The 18,772-nt window shown below is 52.7% G+C and overlaps 1 protein-coding gene across 1 annotated transcript in view; it reads right to left on the reverse strand.

Moving 5' to 3' along the window:
* TGFBI (transforming growth factor beta induced) overlaps nt 1–15,872 on the reverse strand; it is a gene marked incomplete at its 5' end in the record, with an annotated part of 31,160 nt that extends 15,288 nt beyond the window's left edge. The window contains 6 exons of the mRNA XM_079703786.1: nt 1,078–1,224; nt 1,471–1,635; nt 1,951–2,111; nt 3,345–3,409; nt 10,978–11,076; nt 15,739–15,872. Coding sequence (XP_079559912.1) covers nt 1,078–1,224; nt 1,471–1,635; nt 1,951–2,111; nt 3,345–3,409; nt 10,978–11,076; nt 15,739–15,872 — 771 coding nt within the window. The remainder of the gene's footprint in view (nt 1–1,077; nt 1,225–1,470; nt 1,636–1,950; nt 2,112–3,344; nt 3,410–10,977; nt 11,077–15,738) is intronic.
* Between the last annotated feature and the right edge of the window lie 2,900 nt (nt 15,873–18,772).

Raw genomic sequence — 18,772 nt, forward strand, 5'->3', positions numbered from 1 at the left:
AAGTAGCAGGTGCTTAACGAGTATGTGTTAGCAGAAGGACAGGTGGGCATTCGAAAGAGCCAAAGGGAAGAAGAAAAGAAGGACTATGTGCCAAACCTGAACAGTAAGAGGAGGTTACTCAGTGGGGATCAGCTGCTATTAATCAAAAGGTGTGCCACCAACTTTGTGGGAACATCGTCCCCCTGCAGACCCCTGACCTTTGAGTGACCCAGAAGGAAAGCATGGGAAGAGCTTAGAGAGCAGGTTCCCTAGGGCCCTCCAGAGCCACTTCCTGAGGACACCTGAGTGCCAGCCCAGCCCGGGGATGTTTGTCTCTCTGTGTTGGCGATCTCCAGGGGAAGAACCATCCCACGCCCACTTGGTATCCTTTGTGGTCAGGAAGTTCTCCTTGAATCAGGGCAAAAACCCTGACAGGGCAGCCTGTGCTAACTTCCTCTGAGCAGCCGGTGCCAAGAGGAAGGCCCATTTGCCACCCCAGTAGGAAGATAAATGCCTGCTGGGCAGGGGGGCAGGAACAGCCCCAGAGGGGTTCTGGGGCCCCAGGGCAGGCAGAAGCCAGGCCAGAAGCCAAATCCCAGACTCCGTGTCTGTGTCTATACTTGTGTCCTCTCTGATGGTCAGGGCTCCAAGGAAACAGGGGTATGGCTACATCAGGGGTCCCATGGTGGGGACGTGTGGTCCAGAAGATCATGCAGGCTGAAAGGCCATTTATCTAGTCCCACATGAGAGAACCAGCAACTGGGAGGAAGGGCCCTCCCACCGTTGGAACCCACAGAGCATGCCCAGGCAGCCGTCCTGCTGCAGCCACCACCCCTGAGCTTCCCAGGGGAGTCAAGGAAAGTACATAGGAGAAGACCAGCAGGGGGAAGTTCCCAGCAGAGAATTATGATGTCTCCTTGGGGTCAAGCTGACAGCCTGATTAGCGGACTCGCCATGTTCATGGGCATTTCAAGGAACTTGCTCCATGTCACCTAAGCGCCCACAAATATGGAGACACCCTCCACCCCTCCCGCAGAAGAAGGGCCTCTTGGGAGGTGGTGGGTCCCCAGCTGGGCCTCCCCGGGGGCAGTCCCTCACCCGAAGGGTCTCGAAGGTGTCCTCGATCTCGATGATCTGCTGGATGTTGTTGGAGATGGTGGAGATGACCTTATCGATGAGGTGCACCACACCATTGGTCGCATGGTGGTCGGCTTTCAGCAGCCGGGCACAGTTGACAGTCACGATCTGCCCAGAGAAGAAGCGAGCGTGAGCAGTTAACACCTCGGAGGCACAGCCTCGAAGGCCCAGGCGGGGAAAACACAGGACAGAATGTGGCATCCACGAGCGGTGGAGAAGCAGGTGCAGGAGGCAGAGGACTATGCACAGCTGACCTCACCTGCGGGACACCACCCAAGAAGCCAGCCCCACACGTGGACCGGGCGTGGGCTCAGGGTGGGCACAGGGCAGAGCTGTGGAAGCGGGATTCCCTACCCCATTGGGATAGTGGTGGATTTGGATGTTGGAATTCTGGTACATGGAGGTGAGGGCCATGCCATGTTTCAGCTCGTCCGTCAGGACCCGTCTGTCCACCATGTGGTAGCGGAGGGCGTTGAGCAGCTCGATGTTAACGTTGCTCACCAGTGAGTCCAGTACTTCCTAGGAGGAGGGTCAGTGTGGCAGTGAGGGGGCTGCAGGTCCCACGTTCAACACAGGGGTCCCTGCAGCCCTGGGAAAGGTTCCCCGGGGACCCCCATTCTGCCAAGGACCCCCACCCGTGAGCACCAAGGTCTGTCTGGACACTTAAATGGATGGGTCATTGGAAGCCACCGGGGGAGGCGTATTTTAGCTCAAGTGCCATGGCTTTATCTGAGGCCTTAAGGAAGACATTTCCTGAGACGATGGGAAATCACTATGGAGCCTCAGTAAGAGCATCCCCAGTACGGGTCCCTGGGCAGAAGGAGGTCATCTCACAGCTGGCAAGGAAGCCCAGGCCTCGTTGCTGGGGGCGAAGATGGTGAAGCTGCCGGGACCTTCCATCTCGGGCCTCAGCTTCTCCGTGCGGTCCGTGTACAGCTGAGAGGTGGTAGCGCCAACGACTCCGAGGGTCTCGTACAAGTTGGAGAGCGGCAGGGCTGCAGGGGCAGAGGACAGAGCGGGGATGGCCTGTGGGATGCCCCTCCAACCAGACCACACCCTTGTCTGAGATGGGATGGCACACCCGCTGGAAAAGGCCAGAGACAGCCTGCTGTCGGGGAGCCCAAAAGGCTGGTCACGTGCTTCTTAGAACAACTCCACAGGCCAAGTGCCTCCCTACTTGAACTCAACTGATTGGTCATTCTTAATCACTTTTAACTAAAGCAGAGCAAAGCTTTTGTTCATAGACATTTAGATAACACAGGTGGGAACATACACCAGAAACAGATATCCCAACTACAAGCTAGCCTTACGGATCTATCTAGCTGTTTTGCAAACTGGTTCCCTAATGGCCTCCACCAGAATGAAACAGATCTTGGAAGTACTTTAGGTATTTATAAGTAATAAAATGTTATTTCCTGAAAATAGCCAGAAGCTCAGGAGGCCCTTCTCCTCACACAGGGAGCTTCGTGTTCCTTTTAAAGGGCCTGAAACTAAGATCCAGAGGCTGGGTCCCACCTTCCAGGTCATCTCCTTCCCCATCCCACATTTCCCACTCGCCCTGCCACTTAAGTCAGGAAGGCCGCGGCTCCAGCCCATACGGACCACACCCCCTTCGTGACCATGGCACCAACCAAATCACCCCCTTCCTTTTAAGTCTCAGTCTCACATTCTCAACTAATGAAATAGCAAAGATTTCAAAGTTAAAACAAACAAAAAAATCCTCCTCTGTATAGTCCCCAGGAGTGTGTGGGACTAAAGGAAAGGATCTAGGAAATTCACAGGTACCACGTTGTCTGTGGACCTGCATGGCCATCGTGGGACCCTATGAGCTCCACTGGGACGGCTTCCAACAGAGTGAGGTGGGGTGGCCTGGTGTTCCCAGCCCAGCCAGAGACCAGGCCCACACCATCCACTCTCCAGCAGGGCTAATGAGAAATGCTGGATGTGTTTAGAATCACTCCCAGCCAGAGACAGCAAGGCCAGGAGCCTGTGCCTGGTGCAGAGGGCACAGGCAGGTCAGGATCGGAGTCTGTTCCCCCAGCGTGTTAAGCAGTCGGCTTGTACAGGAAGAAGCAGCGCAGGAAACCCGCCGTTTCCAGCTTCCATCCTCTGGCCCTGTCATGGAGCCCCATCCCTTGGACCCCCATTCAGACTCTGCTGCCTATCACATGGGTGCTCCTCTCTCCCTCCTTCCTTTCCATCCATGCCAACAGGCAAGGCTTATTCACCTGCTGGACAGCCCTTCTCTCCCGGGACCTTCTCATATCCGGGACAGCACTCGTAGCTGATGACTCTGTAACGAGACACACACGTGTATTAGTAGGACTTCCCTCCCCATCCCATGTCATCAGCCCTCGCTCCGGGAAGGGACACGATGGGACACATAGCCTGCTCTCAGAGGAGACCACATGCTCAGTCATCTTTGTGCCTTTCATTGGCAAGAAGCTTGTCACGCCTCTCCAGTTTTGTACAAGGTGCCCAGCAGTTGCCATCACCTATAGCAATGCAACCGGGATACAGTCAGAGGATGGCGGCAGCATATCCGCGGTGGCATTAGAAAACATCCTCACCAAAAATTTATCTCCAACACAATTCATGGGGAACCCAGTGGGCAGCATTCCCGAGAGGCAGCAGGGAGGAGAAGAAGGAACCCTGGACCTTTCTGGCTCCGAGTCTGCCACTAACCAAACCAGACCACGCCAGCCAGTCCCGTCTCTCTCTGGGCCTCAGTTTCCTGATCTGTAAGATGTATGCATGTATTGTGCAATGGTCATTGGATTAAACAGCCCATGGTCTTCTGGTTCTCTGATGTACTAACCAAGAAGGGTAGTGTATTGTATATATGATCAAGTTTTTCTCAATCTTCACGATCACACTTTAAAATAAAAACAGAACCCTTTTTTATCAAGATGCTTGTTCTTCTGTTTCTTTAAATTAAAAACAAATTTTTTATCAATGAAAACATTATATAGTTTCAAAATCTACAAAGGATTCTATAGTAAAATGCTCCCTATCCACCCTCATCCCTCAACCATCTCCTTGTCCTTCCAGGAGGCAACTGATATTGGCAGTTTGCGAGATTCTTTGTATTTGGATGAACAAGACTGGCAGTTTATGGTTTTAAACTTTGAAGTCATTTGGCAGAAAAACTTAAAGCCTCCTCTTCTAACTCAGACTGGTCCACTGTGGAACACTCACCACCTTCTGGAGGTCTGAAACGCAAAGCTTCAGCTAACCCAACATCTGGTGAAACCCAGAAGACTGAGAATTTCCAAGAACATCACAAGGAAGGAAGTGTTCTAAGAAAGACTTGCTTCACATCAAATCCCCGTCCCATCGAATGCCACCCCTGCACCAGCAGCGTGAGCACAGTTCCCTCCTGGAACCAGAAGCCACCAGCCCTGTCCTGCCCCATCCTTTCTTTCACATGGATGTGCCCTTCAGGACAGGAAAGAACTCAGCCTTGAATTGCAGCGGGTTTACCACAGAACCGCTCACTGCGGCCACTCACAGGATGTTTAATGACATCATCAGAAGAGAAGCAGGCAAATCAGACAGAAGTCTGGGCTTTGGAAGGGGGGAGGGTGCTCTCAGAGAGCCCAGGACATTCTGCTCTTACTAATTCCACTGGAGTTGTCTCAGGGAACCCCGGGTGAGTCACGTGAAGATGAAGCCTGGTTCCTCTGTTATCCAGGCTTCATCTTCTGTTAACTAATCTTTCAGAGGCAGATTAGTTAGGATGCTCAGGCTGCTACGGAGCTATGGGTGTCACTGTGCCAGAAATGAGCCCCCAGGACATTTCGGAGGAGTGACACCACGCACGTTCTTCTCTGCCCTGCTCTCTCCATCCTCCTGACTTCCTCTTCCCCCTTCTCTCCCAGCCTTCTTCCCATCCCTTTCCTTTCTAACCTTTCAGCCCTATTTAAAAGGGTTAAACAGGCTGGGGGTCTCAGGACTGATCTTGACCAACCCACGGTTTTCTCTTTGAAAACTAGTCATCTTCTGCAGCAAACGTGAGATCTGACTGACACACAACCTTTCAAAGGCAGCATGATGTAACTAAACAGTATTAGAATCAGGAGACTAGGCTTGTCATCCATCAGTAACTAGCAGGGTGGCCTTGAAAGTCCATTTCTTTCTCTGGGTCTCAGCTTCCTGATCTTTTGTAAAATAAGGTGAAGTTAAAGTAGATGACCTCTAAGGTTACTTCCAATTTCACACTCACAATTCCAGCCAATGGGATTATTTCTAGGGGGTAGAGAAGCACTTTTTCGAAGTAGGATAGTGTCTGCCAGCTTCTCGTAGCTAAACTTAGAGAGAGCTGCAAGCCTTGAGCCCATAGGACCTGGAACATGCATGCGTGGAATCTCAGGCTCTCTGATAAATGCCAGGGTTCTGTGGCTGGGGTTGAGGAAGTGGGATTCAGTCAAGTCCCCCAAAGCTTAGCTTCTTTCTAAAAGCGCCTGGGTGACCTTCCCTGGAGTTGGAGAAGCACAGTTGGAGGAGGTATCTTCTCCTCAAAGCCTTCATCATCTCTGGGGTCCCCCATGCACATGGTGCTGACACTCCATGCCTTGGAGCCCCCAGCCAAAGACTCTTCTAGCCAAAGACCCTTCTTCCAGGGTGTCAGCGTCTGAGTTCCATCCTACAAAGCCACAAGAGAGCTCAATAGCTCAGGGGGCCTCACCAGGATTTCCCTGAGGACAACAGAAAGTCAGCCCCCCAAGTGTGAACTTACTGGTTCCTGTGGCCACGTGTGTGTGGAGGCGGGGAGAGATGGGGAGAATGACAGGAGAAACTGAGACTGCCGGGCAGGGGAGCAGGGACAGACGTAAGCAGGGACGTCTCCACGTGGAGAAGGAAATGCAGAATGGAATCAGAAAGCGGAAAGGGCTCTGGGGGCAAAGGGGTTTCTTAGGATCACAGCTGGGGAGGGGCAGATCTAGGACTCTCCCCACATTTCATCAAGTCCAGACCCTTTTCCATTGCTCTTGACAGTGCACATATTTGGGGGAAAGTGGACTGATTTGGAAAGTCTGACATCAAAAGGACGCAGGTGGTCTCTCCGATGTGATCAGAGCTAACCCCTGTCAGCACTCACTGCCCCCTCTCTCCAGGTGGGCTTTCTGTACCCGTGTCCCACAGAGGCTGGACGTGGGGGACACACCACCCCCTGCAGGGGCTCAGCCCCCTAGCCAAAGGCTTTTTCCTGGTTAGCTGAGTGTGGCTCCCTGCCAGGAAGCCTTCTCCTAATCCTCTCGCCCTGCTGGCCTCTCCCTCCTCTTCCCTCATGCTACCCATATTCTAGCATTCCCGGCACTCTCTAGGTGCATGGGGTGACCCAAGCCTCTCACCCTCAGCCTGGTAGCCTTATGGGTTGAAACGCTTCCAGAGCTGGCTGTTACCCTGCTCAACTGTCCCAAAAATGCCAGGTCTTTTCAGAACCAGCCTGCCTGGCCCTGGAGAAGCAGAGGGCAGCTGTAAATTGCAGACCAAGAAGACAGCCCATTGAGGTGATCCTGACCAAACCCTTCAGGACTCACACGCCCTTTTCTCAGCCCCGTGTGCCACCTTCCTTGGGCTCTGGCCCTGGGGAGAACACACATGCCGTGGGGAGACGGGCCCCTGGGGCAATCACAGAGTCGTGGTTCTGACAGAGAGGTTCATCTCTCCAGGATGAACGCAGGAAAGGATGGACACAGGGAGCCCCCATCCGTGCCTCCCTGGTTCCCTGGCTTCCCTCCACAGAGAGAACCAATCTGCTGGTCTCTGGATCGGATTTTAGCAGCAAAAGCTGCTCTGATTAAAGGCTCCTGGCTTCTCCTTGGCCTGACACAGTCCAATAGGCAAAAACCTCAGAAAAAGTATATCCTCTAGGGTAATGAGACACTAATTTTCTTATTCCAACTTCCCAGGTCAGAAGAGCAATTTGAGGAAGAAAGTCAGAGAAGCTGCCTGACTTAGAAGGGCGTGTGAAAGAGGCAGGGGTGGGGTGCAAAAGGTAGTGTCAATCCAAGGCCTAAAGAATTGAAACAGAGCCTCAAAGCTCTCCTCCATTCCCCTCCAAAGTTTTACTCACGACTGGATAGAGAGAGAAGCATTGGTTTTTCTCTGTCCAAAATAATTTTTCAAGGAGGTAATATAATAAGTTAAAACAATCACTCTCTCCCAAGCATGCTTCACAATTTTGGCCGCTGTGACGGCTGTAAACACCTAGGGATTAACCTGACTCTGAAGTAGTGCAGTAAGGAATGCAGCCTGAGAGCCAGCTTCCTGTGACCGAAGGTAAACCATCCAGCGTGTCATGATTTCCAAGGGAATCACTGAACAAACACAGACTGACGTCGTCTAGACAGGCGCCTGCCTGGATGGGGTCATTTTCTGCACTCAGCTGAGCTCTCTTCAGCCTCCCAGGAGAAAATGAAAATCTTGAGCCCCCTGGTAAAAAAGGGCTTGTTTTAACCTACTGTCTACCACTAAAGACTCCACCACTATCCCATTCACCAGGGTCCAGCTTGGCGAGTGATGAGACGGAACCTTGGGAAAATACACTTACATTTTTTGGTGACATCTGTTTGCACATGGTTTGTGAGGGTATTTGGGTGGGTGGGGGTGCTCCTGGATGCTGGCTGCGTCTCCTCAGTTCCCATGCTCTCCATCTGACTAGGGAGGGAGCCCCCTTGCAACAGGGGTCCTCAATGACCACCAGGCTGCGGGTGAGCAACCAGGAAAAGGTTGGTGGCTCTGGGCCAAAGGGCCTCTGTTGATCCCGAGGAGGCCTTCTCCCTGGGACTTAGAGTCACAGGTTTTAGGGCTGAAGAGAGAGATCTGGAGCAGTTGACCCAGGCGCGCGAGGGCTGCTCACTTGGGCTCCCCCCATGTCACCAAAACTAGCTGCTGGGCTTGGTTCTCCCCTGGAGGCAGCATGTAGAATAACTGGACCTCTCCCACTTGCCAGCGGATGACTTTGAGCAGGTTTCTTAGGCTTTCTGAGCCTCAGTCTTCCCCTCTGTAAATGGGCTAATGATCACACTGATCTTAAGGGCTGATTGTGAGAACTGAACAAGCTAACCTATGAAAAGCACTTACCAGCTACTTGATATTTACTAAGCACTCAGTTGTGGAGCTTCTTCCTAAAAAATTCCAGGTATAAACTTTAAACTGAAGTTAGGTTAATAACTTCATTGAAAGCCATGCCCTGCAGGAGACCACTGATCAAATCACATGTAATAAATTCCCCATAACACAGCTATAAACGTTAATAGATAGGGTCCATTGTGGTTAGAACAAATCATCACAAATTTAGTGACTTAAAACCACAAAATTTATTATCTTACAATTCTGGATGTTAGAGTCAGAAGTTGGCCTTACGAGGCTAAAACCAAAGGCTGTATTCCTTCCAGAGGTTCTAGGGGAGAACCTACTCCTTGTCTTCTCCAGCTTCTAGAGGCTGCCTGCATTTCTTGGCTTGTGGTCACATCACTCCAACTTCAGTTTTCATTGTCATATCTCCTTCTCTGACTCTGACCCTCCTGCTTTCCTCTTACAAGGACCCTTATGATTATATTAGACTCATCAGATAATTCAGGATAATCATTCCCCCCTGACCCCCTCCAAGATCCTTAACTTAACCATGTCCGCAAAGTCTCTTTTCCTTTGTAAGGTAACATATTCACAGGTTCAGGGGTGAGGATGTAGACAGCTTTAGGGGGTCATTATTCTGCCCACCATAGGATCTTACCCCAAATGGTACATGGGTTCATGTAAATACTCAACAGAACAAGATTCCCTGTCAGCTAAGCTGACTCCTAGGAGTCTACAGAATGGGACAGAACCTTCAGGAAGCACTGCACAACAGAGGTGTTTGGCATATGTCAAACCTGAGTTATTTCAGAGCAGGTTAGCCACGCGGTCCCAGGGGGCTGCACAGGGAATATGAAACAGGGAAGGAGGTGCTGGTGTGGGTCTGAGGATAGCCTGTCATCCCTAGATGGCTTCTCACCATCCTCTTCTTTTTCCTCTTGGGACTGAGGCTGTGGGATACAGGAGAGGGAGGAAAGGAAGGCTCTTCCTCAGCTTCACTGCAGATGTCCCTGGGTGCCCTGCCCGAATGAGATCTAAAGGAAATAGCTTTGCCAAATGATGGAAAATCTCGACCATACACCAGCTGGCTTTGGTAGAAGTGAAATGTCTAAACTTGAAGGCAGTGCTGAAGAAGTATTAATATTTCAGCCCTTGGGCAAAGCGATGCTTGCTACTAGAGAAGGTGGAATGCCCTGCCAGCTCATCTTGGCTACTGTGCTTGTGAACTGCATTGCTTGTGAAACAACGTCAAGCCTTTTGGAATGGGCAGCTGCCACCCCTACCTGCTAGCTCCTGCGCTGGCCCTCCCTGTGCCACACTGAGGATGCCTGAGCTCCTGCTGTGATTCATTACATCCCCATGATGTCAGCTCTGACTTGGCTGTTAAATGGGCCTCCCTCTTGCCTGGGCTTCTACAAAGAAGGCCTGTCAGAGGCAGCCAGGCTTCCTGAGCACAATTTCCTGCACCATTGCTTCAGCTGCTGTATGTAAAAATGTTATGGTTACTGATCAGACCGAGGACTGAAATGACCCTCTTTGCTTGATTAGCTGTTGTATCACACTGGTGCTCTTTAGGATCTGAAATTAAATGAATTTCTAAGTAATAAAATTCACTCAAGTCACTAAATAGGGGCCCACTGGTAACTACTTCCTATAATAAAATCCATGCATCAGGCTTGACGAACAGCACCAAGACTCTTTTTGGTAATACAGAAAAGCTATGGTCTAAAGATGATGGATGCAGTGGCCTGATGGGAGTGCTGAGTGCTGAATGTGGCCATTCCCCTCCCTCCCTCTGTGGAGGGGGAGTCGGGGCCTCACTGCAGCAGACATTTGGCTCCAGGCACCTGGGTCTCTGTGTGACCTGACCAGGCAAAGCCTTTATCCCTTGGTTCTGTACTTAGTGTCAATTATCTGCTTTCAAGTTCAAATTCTCCTGTGGGTCCTGGGCCCCCTGGTGACCTTTGCTCCTGTGCATCCCAGTGCACACCTCTGCTCCAGCCTCTTCCCTGGAGTCATGCTGGGAAGATCCCCACTGCCCAGGCTGACCCCATGCTGAGAAGGCCCTCTTTGCTCCAACCACAACCATGCTTGCGGTTTCCCAGTCTGGTCATCTCCCAAATACATGCACCAAGGGACCCATTGTCACCAGGATGACATCAACTCCAGCCAGCACAACCCTCTCCTCTCCTGACCAGCTATGGCGCTGAATTCCTGGTGCCCAGATGGCAGCCCCTTCATGGGTCTTAATCCCGGGCACAAGCACACTACAAGGCTGCTCCTTCTCAGCTCTCTCGGGGACAGTGGAGATGAATCCAACCACTTCCCCTTTCCCTCCCTCAGTTCTCTGGATTTCTCCCCGGTCAGCTTCACCTTCCTGATGCTGCACACAATGTTCCAGGAAGGGACCTTCTTATCCTGAATCGTGAAGTTTTTTTTTTTATCAACTCATGATTTTCTGTCCCCATTTCCTCTTTTTGAAGCTGCCCAAAGCAATAGCACATTGCAGAGTTGTAGGTGCAGGTCATCCCCTCTGGCTTTGTAAGACCAGCTCAGTGGCTGGGACTGGGCCCTGGGCTCTGCTTGGCCCTGCTCTACACCTCCATTTCCCCACCCACACCTACCTGTCTATTCCTTCCCCCAGTACCTGGGCTCTCCCTGTGCTCACTGGTGCTGCACCATCACATCTTAATGACCCCTTATCAAGAACATATGCCCGTGCATATCAAGGGCAGCCTCCCCAGCAGCTGGGGGTCTCGGGTAGTTCCAGATACTCACGTGGATTTGCCGCAGATCTTTCTCTGGTACCACTGCTTGCAGTTGGTGAAGTACTTCTTGTTGGTGCCAATGACCTTCTGCACAGCGCACACGTTGGGGCTGAAAACAAAAGCTGCCGTGTTAGCAAGATGGTCAGCATGTCTACCCACCTCCACATCCTTCCCACCATGTGGGCCTTCCTGGGTCACCAGAATGTTCTAGATATGGAGAAGATACAGTCATTTCGGTCTTGGTTCCAGGGGCTGGCTTGGGGGTACATTCTGGCCCTCATGACCTAGATTTCCAGCATCCCCCTGAAAATATCCCCCCCCGATTTAAAAATTGTCAAAGTATATCTCATACAGTGAGGTAATTTCATTTAAGCATTCTTCTTTGACACAGACATTTGGTAAGTGTAACTACAAACATCTTAAAAATTTTAGACTCCGTGTTATAGATGGAGAACATCAGCTAAGTAAAAGTGGAGTGCTTGCTAAGGACAGCAGCTTTGAGAGAGGCCCCTCCCCAGCCCTTCTCTACACCTCTACTCCACACTGAGCCCAAACATCCACAGGCTTTAACCTGGCCTCCCTGTGGGCATTGCTGGTCCTGTGGTCACGAGGTCCGGGCCCCAGCACCTCCCAGGCAGCTCCACACACAGACATCCTCTGCGTCCCTAGGCAGTTGCCTGGCTCCCAAACACGGCCTATCTGAAGTGTCCACCCTGGAAACTAGGGGTCATGGCCAGCTGCTGTCAGGACCTTGGAAGGAGATGCTCACTCACTGAACTCAGTCTGTTTATTACTTAGGCCCCGGCTTGCATCCCACTCCCCGCAGAAAGCCCTCTTCCAGTGCCCCAGGGGACATACTTCTGTCCACCTCTGACCTTTGATAACAGCCCTTGTTTGATGCTGGCTACCAAACAGAACCCAAAACTGATCAGGGCGTGTATGTCTTCTCTTCAACTACCCTCCAAAGAACCCTGAGGGCAGGTGTTCTGCCTTGTTCATTCTTTCATGTTCTAGATGCGGCTGAGCACCAGATCAGGTGCAGAGGGGCTTGGAATGACCTGCTCCCAGGACCACCCAGCTCAGAAGCATCCTGAGCAACCCTGTGCAAACACCCAGGTTCTGCTGAGAAGTCTGCTTTCCCAGAGACGTGGGGTTTTGTTTTTGTGTATTTTACCCAGTGTACCAAGTTCTGACCCAAACCATGCTCAGGCCATGTGGTGGCAGCACAGTTACTGGGAGCCCCTGGGGAAGGAGGCAGCTGTGGCTGTGTGGTGACAAGTGGGAGGCAGTCTTCCTGAGCCAGAGGCAGGCAGTTCACCTGGCTGAATCACAAGCCAGAGAAAAGCAAAGCGAAGAGACTAAGGGCTTTCACAAAACTTCTATTCCCAGAGAACCTCAGGTATCAATTCTAAATATCATCTCCTCTGATACCTTACAAATATAATCAATTGCCATCATTTGAGATGCATGGTATTTTTAGGGAAGACACTGATACTGCAGTGAGGGCAGCACCTGCCATCCCCGTCATATGGCTACAGGAACTTGGTCAATTTTCAAATACTGAGTCAGGTTATTGGGTGTGAGGGCACACTGACCCTTTACCTCTCTGCCCTGTCTCTTCTACCACCTGGATGTCACCTCTTGTCCAGTTTGTGGTTCAGCAGGCAAAGGTGAGTGGGCCAAGGAAGCCCAGTAAATATTAGTGAGTTACTGTTAAGAACCTGAGGGTGAGAGAAGCTGAGGCTAGAGAGGAAACCGCAGGCCAGCAGGGAGAACAGCCCTTATCCCCTTGCTCCTGGCTGGGTCTGACCAAATGCCCACAGCCTCCAGAGGATTTTTACAGAAGCCAACTTGTTTCTCAGTTTGCTGCTCGGCATTCATAGGTTACAGCAGTCCCCAGATAACCCTGAGAGAGTCCCCGCTGGCCACACTCCAGCCATAGGTGCTGTTAATTGCTGTACAATTTCAGAAGTTCTTCTATCTGACCAAGCAGGAAACAATTACTGTTGATGAATTCCCTGCAACTTTCCGTAGGCGTTTGGCAAAATCTTCAGTGTCTCTTGTGGATGTGGCTCCAACATTCCTCTGCGGAGCGAGTTTCCACTGCTGCTGCCCTTTGAGACAGGAGCTGAGGCTGGGGGTCTCTGTGACGCACTCCCTCTCACATCGGGGTGGGAGGGGTGGGCTGTGCACACAGGAAATTCATGCTGAAGTTTAATCAAAATGAGCACCCCATTTCTGGGCCTTCTACCTCAAGCACAACAGCTCTGCTGTTCAACTTGGATTTGAAAATCAAGTGCTTCAGAAAATTCAGTCCAGTTTGGTTGTTGATATTTGGAAGGGTGACTGCATTTTTACTTCTCTTTCAGTACTGTTTTTTTCCTTCCTTATAGCAACACAGATAACAGCCAGGTGTCAAGAGACCACCTCATAGTCACTACCTTCCCAACATCTTTCTGTGTTTGGACTAAGTCACTCCACCTCACTAAGCCACAGTTTCTCCATCTGTAAAATGGGAACGCACACTACAGAGCTCACTGTGTTGTGGTGAAGATGAAAGCAAAAGTGGTGACGGTGATAAAGGGTGAGCAGGGCCTGCTTATTATTTCTTCCTTCACGTCGTGTGAAGCACACATACAACATTTCCTTTAAAAAAGAGCTTACCTTTCCCTTCCCACCAGATCTCACTTTAAAAGATGGCCGGAGTTTGAACAAGGTTATCCATTTTGCACAGGGTGCCACCCCAAGGGCAAAGTCAGGCAGCCCTGTGAGGTTTTCAGGGACAGTCAGATCAGAGTAAACGCAACTGTGTCTGCAACTGTTTGTCACAGTTCACCTGCCTGTGTGTCCAGACTTTATTGGGGGAGGGTGCACACCAGGGACTGCTTACACTGTCCTGTCCATCACAGATCACTATAGGCCTTTCCAACTGCACTGGAAGCAGCTAATCAAGAGGATTAGCCTGCAGGGGTGGGGGGAGGGCGGGGAGGGAGTTAATTGATCTAATGTCTGAACTTTATAATAAAGAGCATTTGCATTTAAAAAAGAAAAAGAAAACCTATTTTCCAGCTGGTCTGTGGCTTTTCTGGGCTTTGACAGGAAGGAGGCTTGCCGCAGAGGTGGCTCCTGCTGGAACCCTGTCAACACCATTGGGGAAGCTTCACTGTGGAGCGCACAGAGCCACCATTCCGGGTAACAGTGCCGCAGGGCATGCTATTGGGATTTTTTCTTGACTTAGTGCCTAAGAAGATACAACAGGAACAGAAACCTCCCAGGAGGACTGCAGCACCCAAACAGGACATGCTCCATTGGTAAGAAAGGCAGAGGGACAATGGTGAGCTGGGCAGAGACAATGAAAATGCCAGGTGCTCACATTTTGACTTTATGCCTCATCTCCCCCTCGTCTTTCTGCCCTGTCCCCTCACCCTTCTGTACCCGGCCTAAGTCAAAGGGGCATCTTTCACTTCCCGAAAGATCCTGGGACATCCCCTGTGCTCTATCTCTTGCAGGGTGCTGAGGCTGCAGCATGGCCTGGATGGCTTTCACTCTAAAGAGGGGTCAGACTCACTCCCATCAGTCCCCTCCCCACAGCCCTGGGCACCTGAAAGGCCAAGTAAGGCCACAAGGCCACACACAGGCAGAGGGTACAAGGATGACCGCTCCCAAGGAGGGGGCGCTTCAAAAGGCGGGGAGCCAAGGCTTTGTAAAGCCCTATGAAGACAAGTCTGATCACTTCCAACTGTGAGTTTTGATCTGAGTACAGATCTGCCCAGTCACATGGTGGTTTGGGAACCACCTGGGAGCAAACGCCAGACCCAATGGCATTTGGGCTGTGACACGACTATCCACATACACTTCTACCTAGTTGTGAAAAAAGAGTCGGTGCACCCAGGTAGGCTGGAAGCTGCAGCAAAGCCTGGCTATGTGTGAAGCGGGAGGGCCTAGTTTGGGATGTAGAAACACTGCCCACCTCTGCCTGGGTCTGGGCCAGGGTCTTTACCGGGTCAGACATTTTGCCTGGGTTTGCCCCCTAAAACCAACACATCTTCAGTGTCTCAAAGGAATATATGCAATGATAATGTCCCAAGTTTACAAGCCCAGCCAGTGTTTTAAGAGCGATTCCAATCCCAGCTCCAGTACATACTGAAGGTCCCTGGGGAAGTGGTGTGCCCTCTCCAGACTGTTTCCCCATCTGTACAATGTGTGCGAGGCTCGGCACACTCTCCTGCTCTTCATCTGCCCGGGGAGCAGATGCCACACTGCTCTTGCTGTGCCCGGAGAGCACTGTCTGGTGCCAGGTCGCGGGTGTAGGCCTGGACAGGTGAACAGAAGCCTGGGGGCCTTGGTTGCTGCCAGCTTGTGTGGCCCCAGCGACACGTCTGAAGGTGCTGGACAAGGACCTGGCTGGGCTGGAATCTGTGCCCTGCTGGGTGGGCTCCCTCTCTGCCCTGGTCACGTTCCCACAGTGATTCGGGGCAGAGAGCTGCCAAGCGCTCTCCGCTGGGAGAAGCTCAAAGCCCGGGATCCCTCTCACGCTCTTGGCCTGAGTTGGGGTGACGGGTCAGCTCTCCCATCCGCTTCCTCTACACAGTGCCTCCTGCTGACTTTCCTCCATCGTCCCCGCCTCCCTCCCTCCACCTCCTGCAGGGCTGGTCCCTCCGAGCGTCCCACACAGCCTGCTTTAGGCTCGGGCTTTGTCTCCGGTGCCCCCAGCCCGCTCCGACGGCCCCGACGCCCAGTCCCTCCGCCCCCCGTGGGGGCGCCCTCTTACCCGTGCTGCCGACCCCGGAGGCGGCTGTGCTGCAGCACCATCTGGTAGGGAGACTTGGCGGGGCTCGCCGGCGTGGCGGCGGGGCCCAGGGCCAGTGCCAGGGCGAGGGGCAGTAGCTGCCCGAGGAGCGCCATGGAGCGAGAAGACGCGCGGAGAGGGCTGGCGAGCGGTGCGGGAGTGCGAGTGCCGTCGCCGCCGGCAGGTTAAATAAGCGGAGCGCAGGGAGCCGCCCGAGGGGCGGGGAGCGGGCGGAGGGCGGGCTGCGGACGCCCCGCGCCCCGCCCACTCCCTCTCCGCGGCCCAAGATGGTTCACAACCAGCCCCTGTCTCCCGTGCTCCCCAGCGTCCACCAACGGGCCTACGGGGCCTCACTCCCTCACTCCCTCCTCGAGGTCTGCAGGGTCCTGAGCCCAAACATGCCTCACCGGTCTCAGGCCATGCTGATTCCCACAATATTCTACCCATCACACTTGCCTCTGCATTCCACGCGCACCCCTCTCCTCCCCTAGCTTGCTAACTTTAAGATGGATAGGGACTAAATCTTATGATTGACAGAAGACAATATATATATATGTATATGTATAAATGTATATGTGTGTGTATATGTATATGTATATATGTATATATATATGGCAGGTTTTGTTAGACTCCAAGCTACTCTTGGAAGCCATGGAGAAGGGTGGGGTCCGCCACCTTGGTACACACTCATTGTCTCTTTTAATTAACATCAGTATAGCACTGTGAGAAAGATGCTGCAAAAAGATAGCAAAGACAAGATTTTTGCCCTGGAGGAGCTCAGAGCAAGTGAACAAATAGTCACCTGGGAGGGAGATAAGTATTCACTCAAGCACCTATTACTCACCCACCAATTACCTGGCACTGCTAGCCTGGGGAGACAAAGATAGATGAGTGAGTGAGATCCAGGCTCTTTCTGAAAAAGTTCACAGACCCGGGGGCCAGAAAACAAGCTGCTGTGGGGAGGGGCAGCTGGGGCCTTGGGAACCTGGAGGAAGCACCGGCCTGACAGGAGGTGACACCTGCTCTAGACTGGAAGGGTGAGAAGGAGTTAGCCAGGCAAAGCGAGGGCATTCTGGGCCCTCAAAGTGTCCGGCTGGCTGAAGCACGGGGAGGCAGAGTCAAGGACAGAGAGAAGGGAAGGCATGTCACAGGAGCCAGACCCAAGCTAAGAGTCCTGCAGGTGATGGAGAAGCAGGCCAGGGGCAGGAGCAGGCTAGGAGAGGACAACATAAAATAAGCAAGGCTGGAGGCAGGAAGGTCAGGTGACCAGGAGGGGACCAAGCGCTTGCTCCGTGGAAGTGGAGGTGGGCGTGAAGAAGGGTGGCACACCAGGGGGTGTCTAGGAGGTAACAGACTCGGCAGAACATGGAGGCTGTACCCAGAGAGTGGCGGGGGGTGGAAGGGCAGGAGCCAGGGATATCTAAGGTGCTATTGGCAGGGACATCTTGTTGCATGGTAGCGCCATTCTCAGAATGAGGGATATGGAGGGAGGTGCAGATTTGCCAGGAGAGGGTCAGTGGTTTTGGACATACTGACTTTAAGTGCTTGCGACTCATCCAGCTGTCTTGTGGGCAGCTGTATGTAAAGATCTGGGGCTCCATCGAGGATTCTGGGATGCAGATCCAAACAGGGGAGTCCTCCTTAGCTGTAGGCAGCTGAAGGCGTGGGAGCGGATGGATTCTCTGGTTGGGCGTGTGGAGCAAGAGGTGGGTGATGACAGATGATGGAGAGGAGGCATGGCAGAGAGCAGCCAGCAAGGGGTGAAGGAGAGCTGACAGAGAGCAGGAGGCAATGGGCAGCCCCAGAAGGAGGGGGCTGTGAGCAGCGAGTACCGCTGCACACAGATCTGTAGCTTATCTGCTGTGTGGGAAACAGGCGCTGGGGACTTGGCTATGGGAGCAGGAGGGAGAAGCCAGATGATGGTTTGATGAAGTGATGGCGCAGTAGAGGGTGTGGACGATTCTTCCAAGAAGATTAGATGAGAAAGGAAGGGGAGAGTCAGCGTGGAAGACAGGGGACACAGTCTACAGAGGCTTGGACATGCTAGGACATTGCTGGAAAGGAGGGAGGGAGGAGGGGATCATCAGAGTGAGGGGAAGGGAAGCAAGGAGAGGCTGGAGCAGAGCAGTCTGGGGCTGGAGGAGGGGCAGAGCGCAGAGGGAGTAAAAGCTATTGAGGGCCTGAGCCGGGAGTGCGGTGGAGGGAGAGGAGAGGGTGGGTCAGGTTTCAGGGAGATTTCAGTGGTAGCATGGACTAGACTGGGAAACCCGAGGGCATGGAGGGGAGGGGGGCGGGGAGTCAAGGACAATCTCAAGGTCTCTAGCTGGGATGATCAGATGCAGGACGGGCACGCTGCGCTGGTGAAGGTGCACATTGGGTTGCACGTGGGTAGGGAGGCGTGACTCCAGGTGCGTTCATATCATGCCTGACAAGACACCCACATTTCCGGGTGGCGATGTGCAAGAGGGAGCTGCCTTTGAAGGTCTGAAGTTCAGGGGAGGTGTGAGCACTGAAGATGCAGATTGGAGTCATCACACTAGCAGGTGGTGGCCAAAGCCCTGGACTTGGGCAGTCTCCCTCGGGCGTGCGTGTTGGAGGAGAGGAGGAGGAGATGGCAGGCCCTGGGGAGCACCCATCTGCAGAGATTGAGGGGAAACAGAGCAGGAACCCTGACAGAACTGAGGCCCAGGGAGACCCTGAGAGGCCACGGGAGAGGAGGATTTCAGAGAGCCACCATCACTGCCAGGTGGGGCAGAGGATCCAAGCTGGACCCTCTCACTGAGCGGTTCCTAGACTACGGTTGGCGCTCAGGAAACTAAAGACCACAAGACTACGGAATGTTTTCTGGAACATTCTAACCCCAGCTTGTACCTTCCTCATTGAAGACTAGGGGATGTTCTGGGGTGGTTTTGACCTTGGGGAGAGCCAGGTCCTTCCCTGATCCCCTTGCTCATTCCTCTCCTCCCATCTCCTCTGGAGGGAGGGTTGGGACAGTCTCTCCCCTGGCTAGCTGTGG

The sequence above is a fragment of the Hyperoodon ampullatus genome (assembly GCF_949752795.1).
Source record: "Hyperoodon ampullatus genome assembly, chromosome: 4".
NCBI classification, from domain to species: Eukaryota; Metazoa; Chordata; class Mammalia; order Artiodactyla; family Ziphiidae; genus Hyperoodon; species Hyperoodon ampullatus.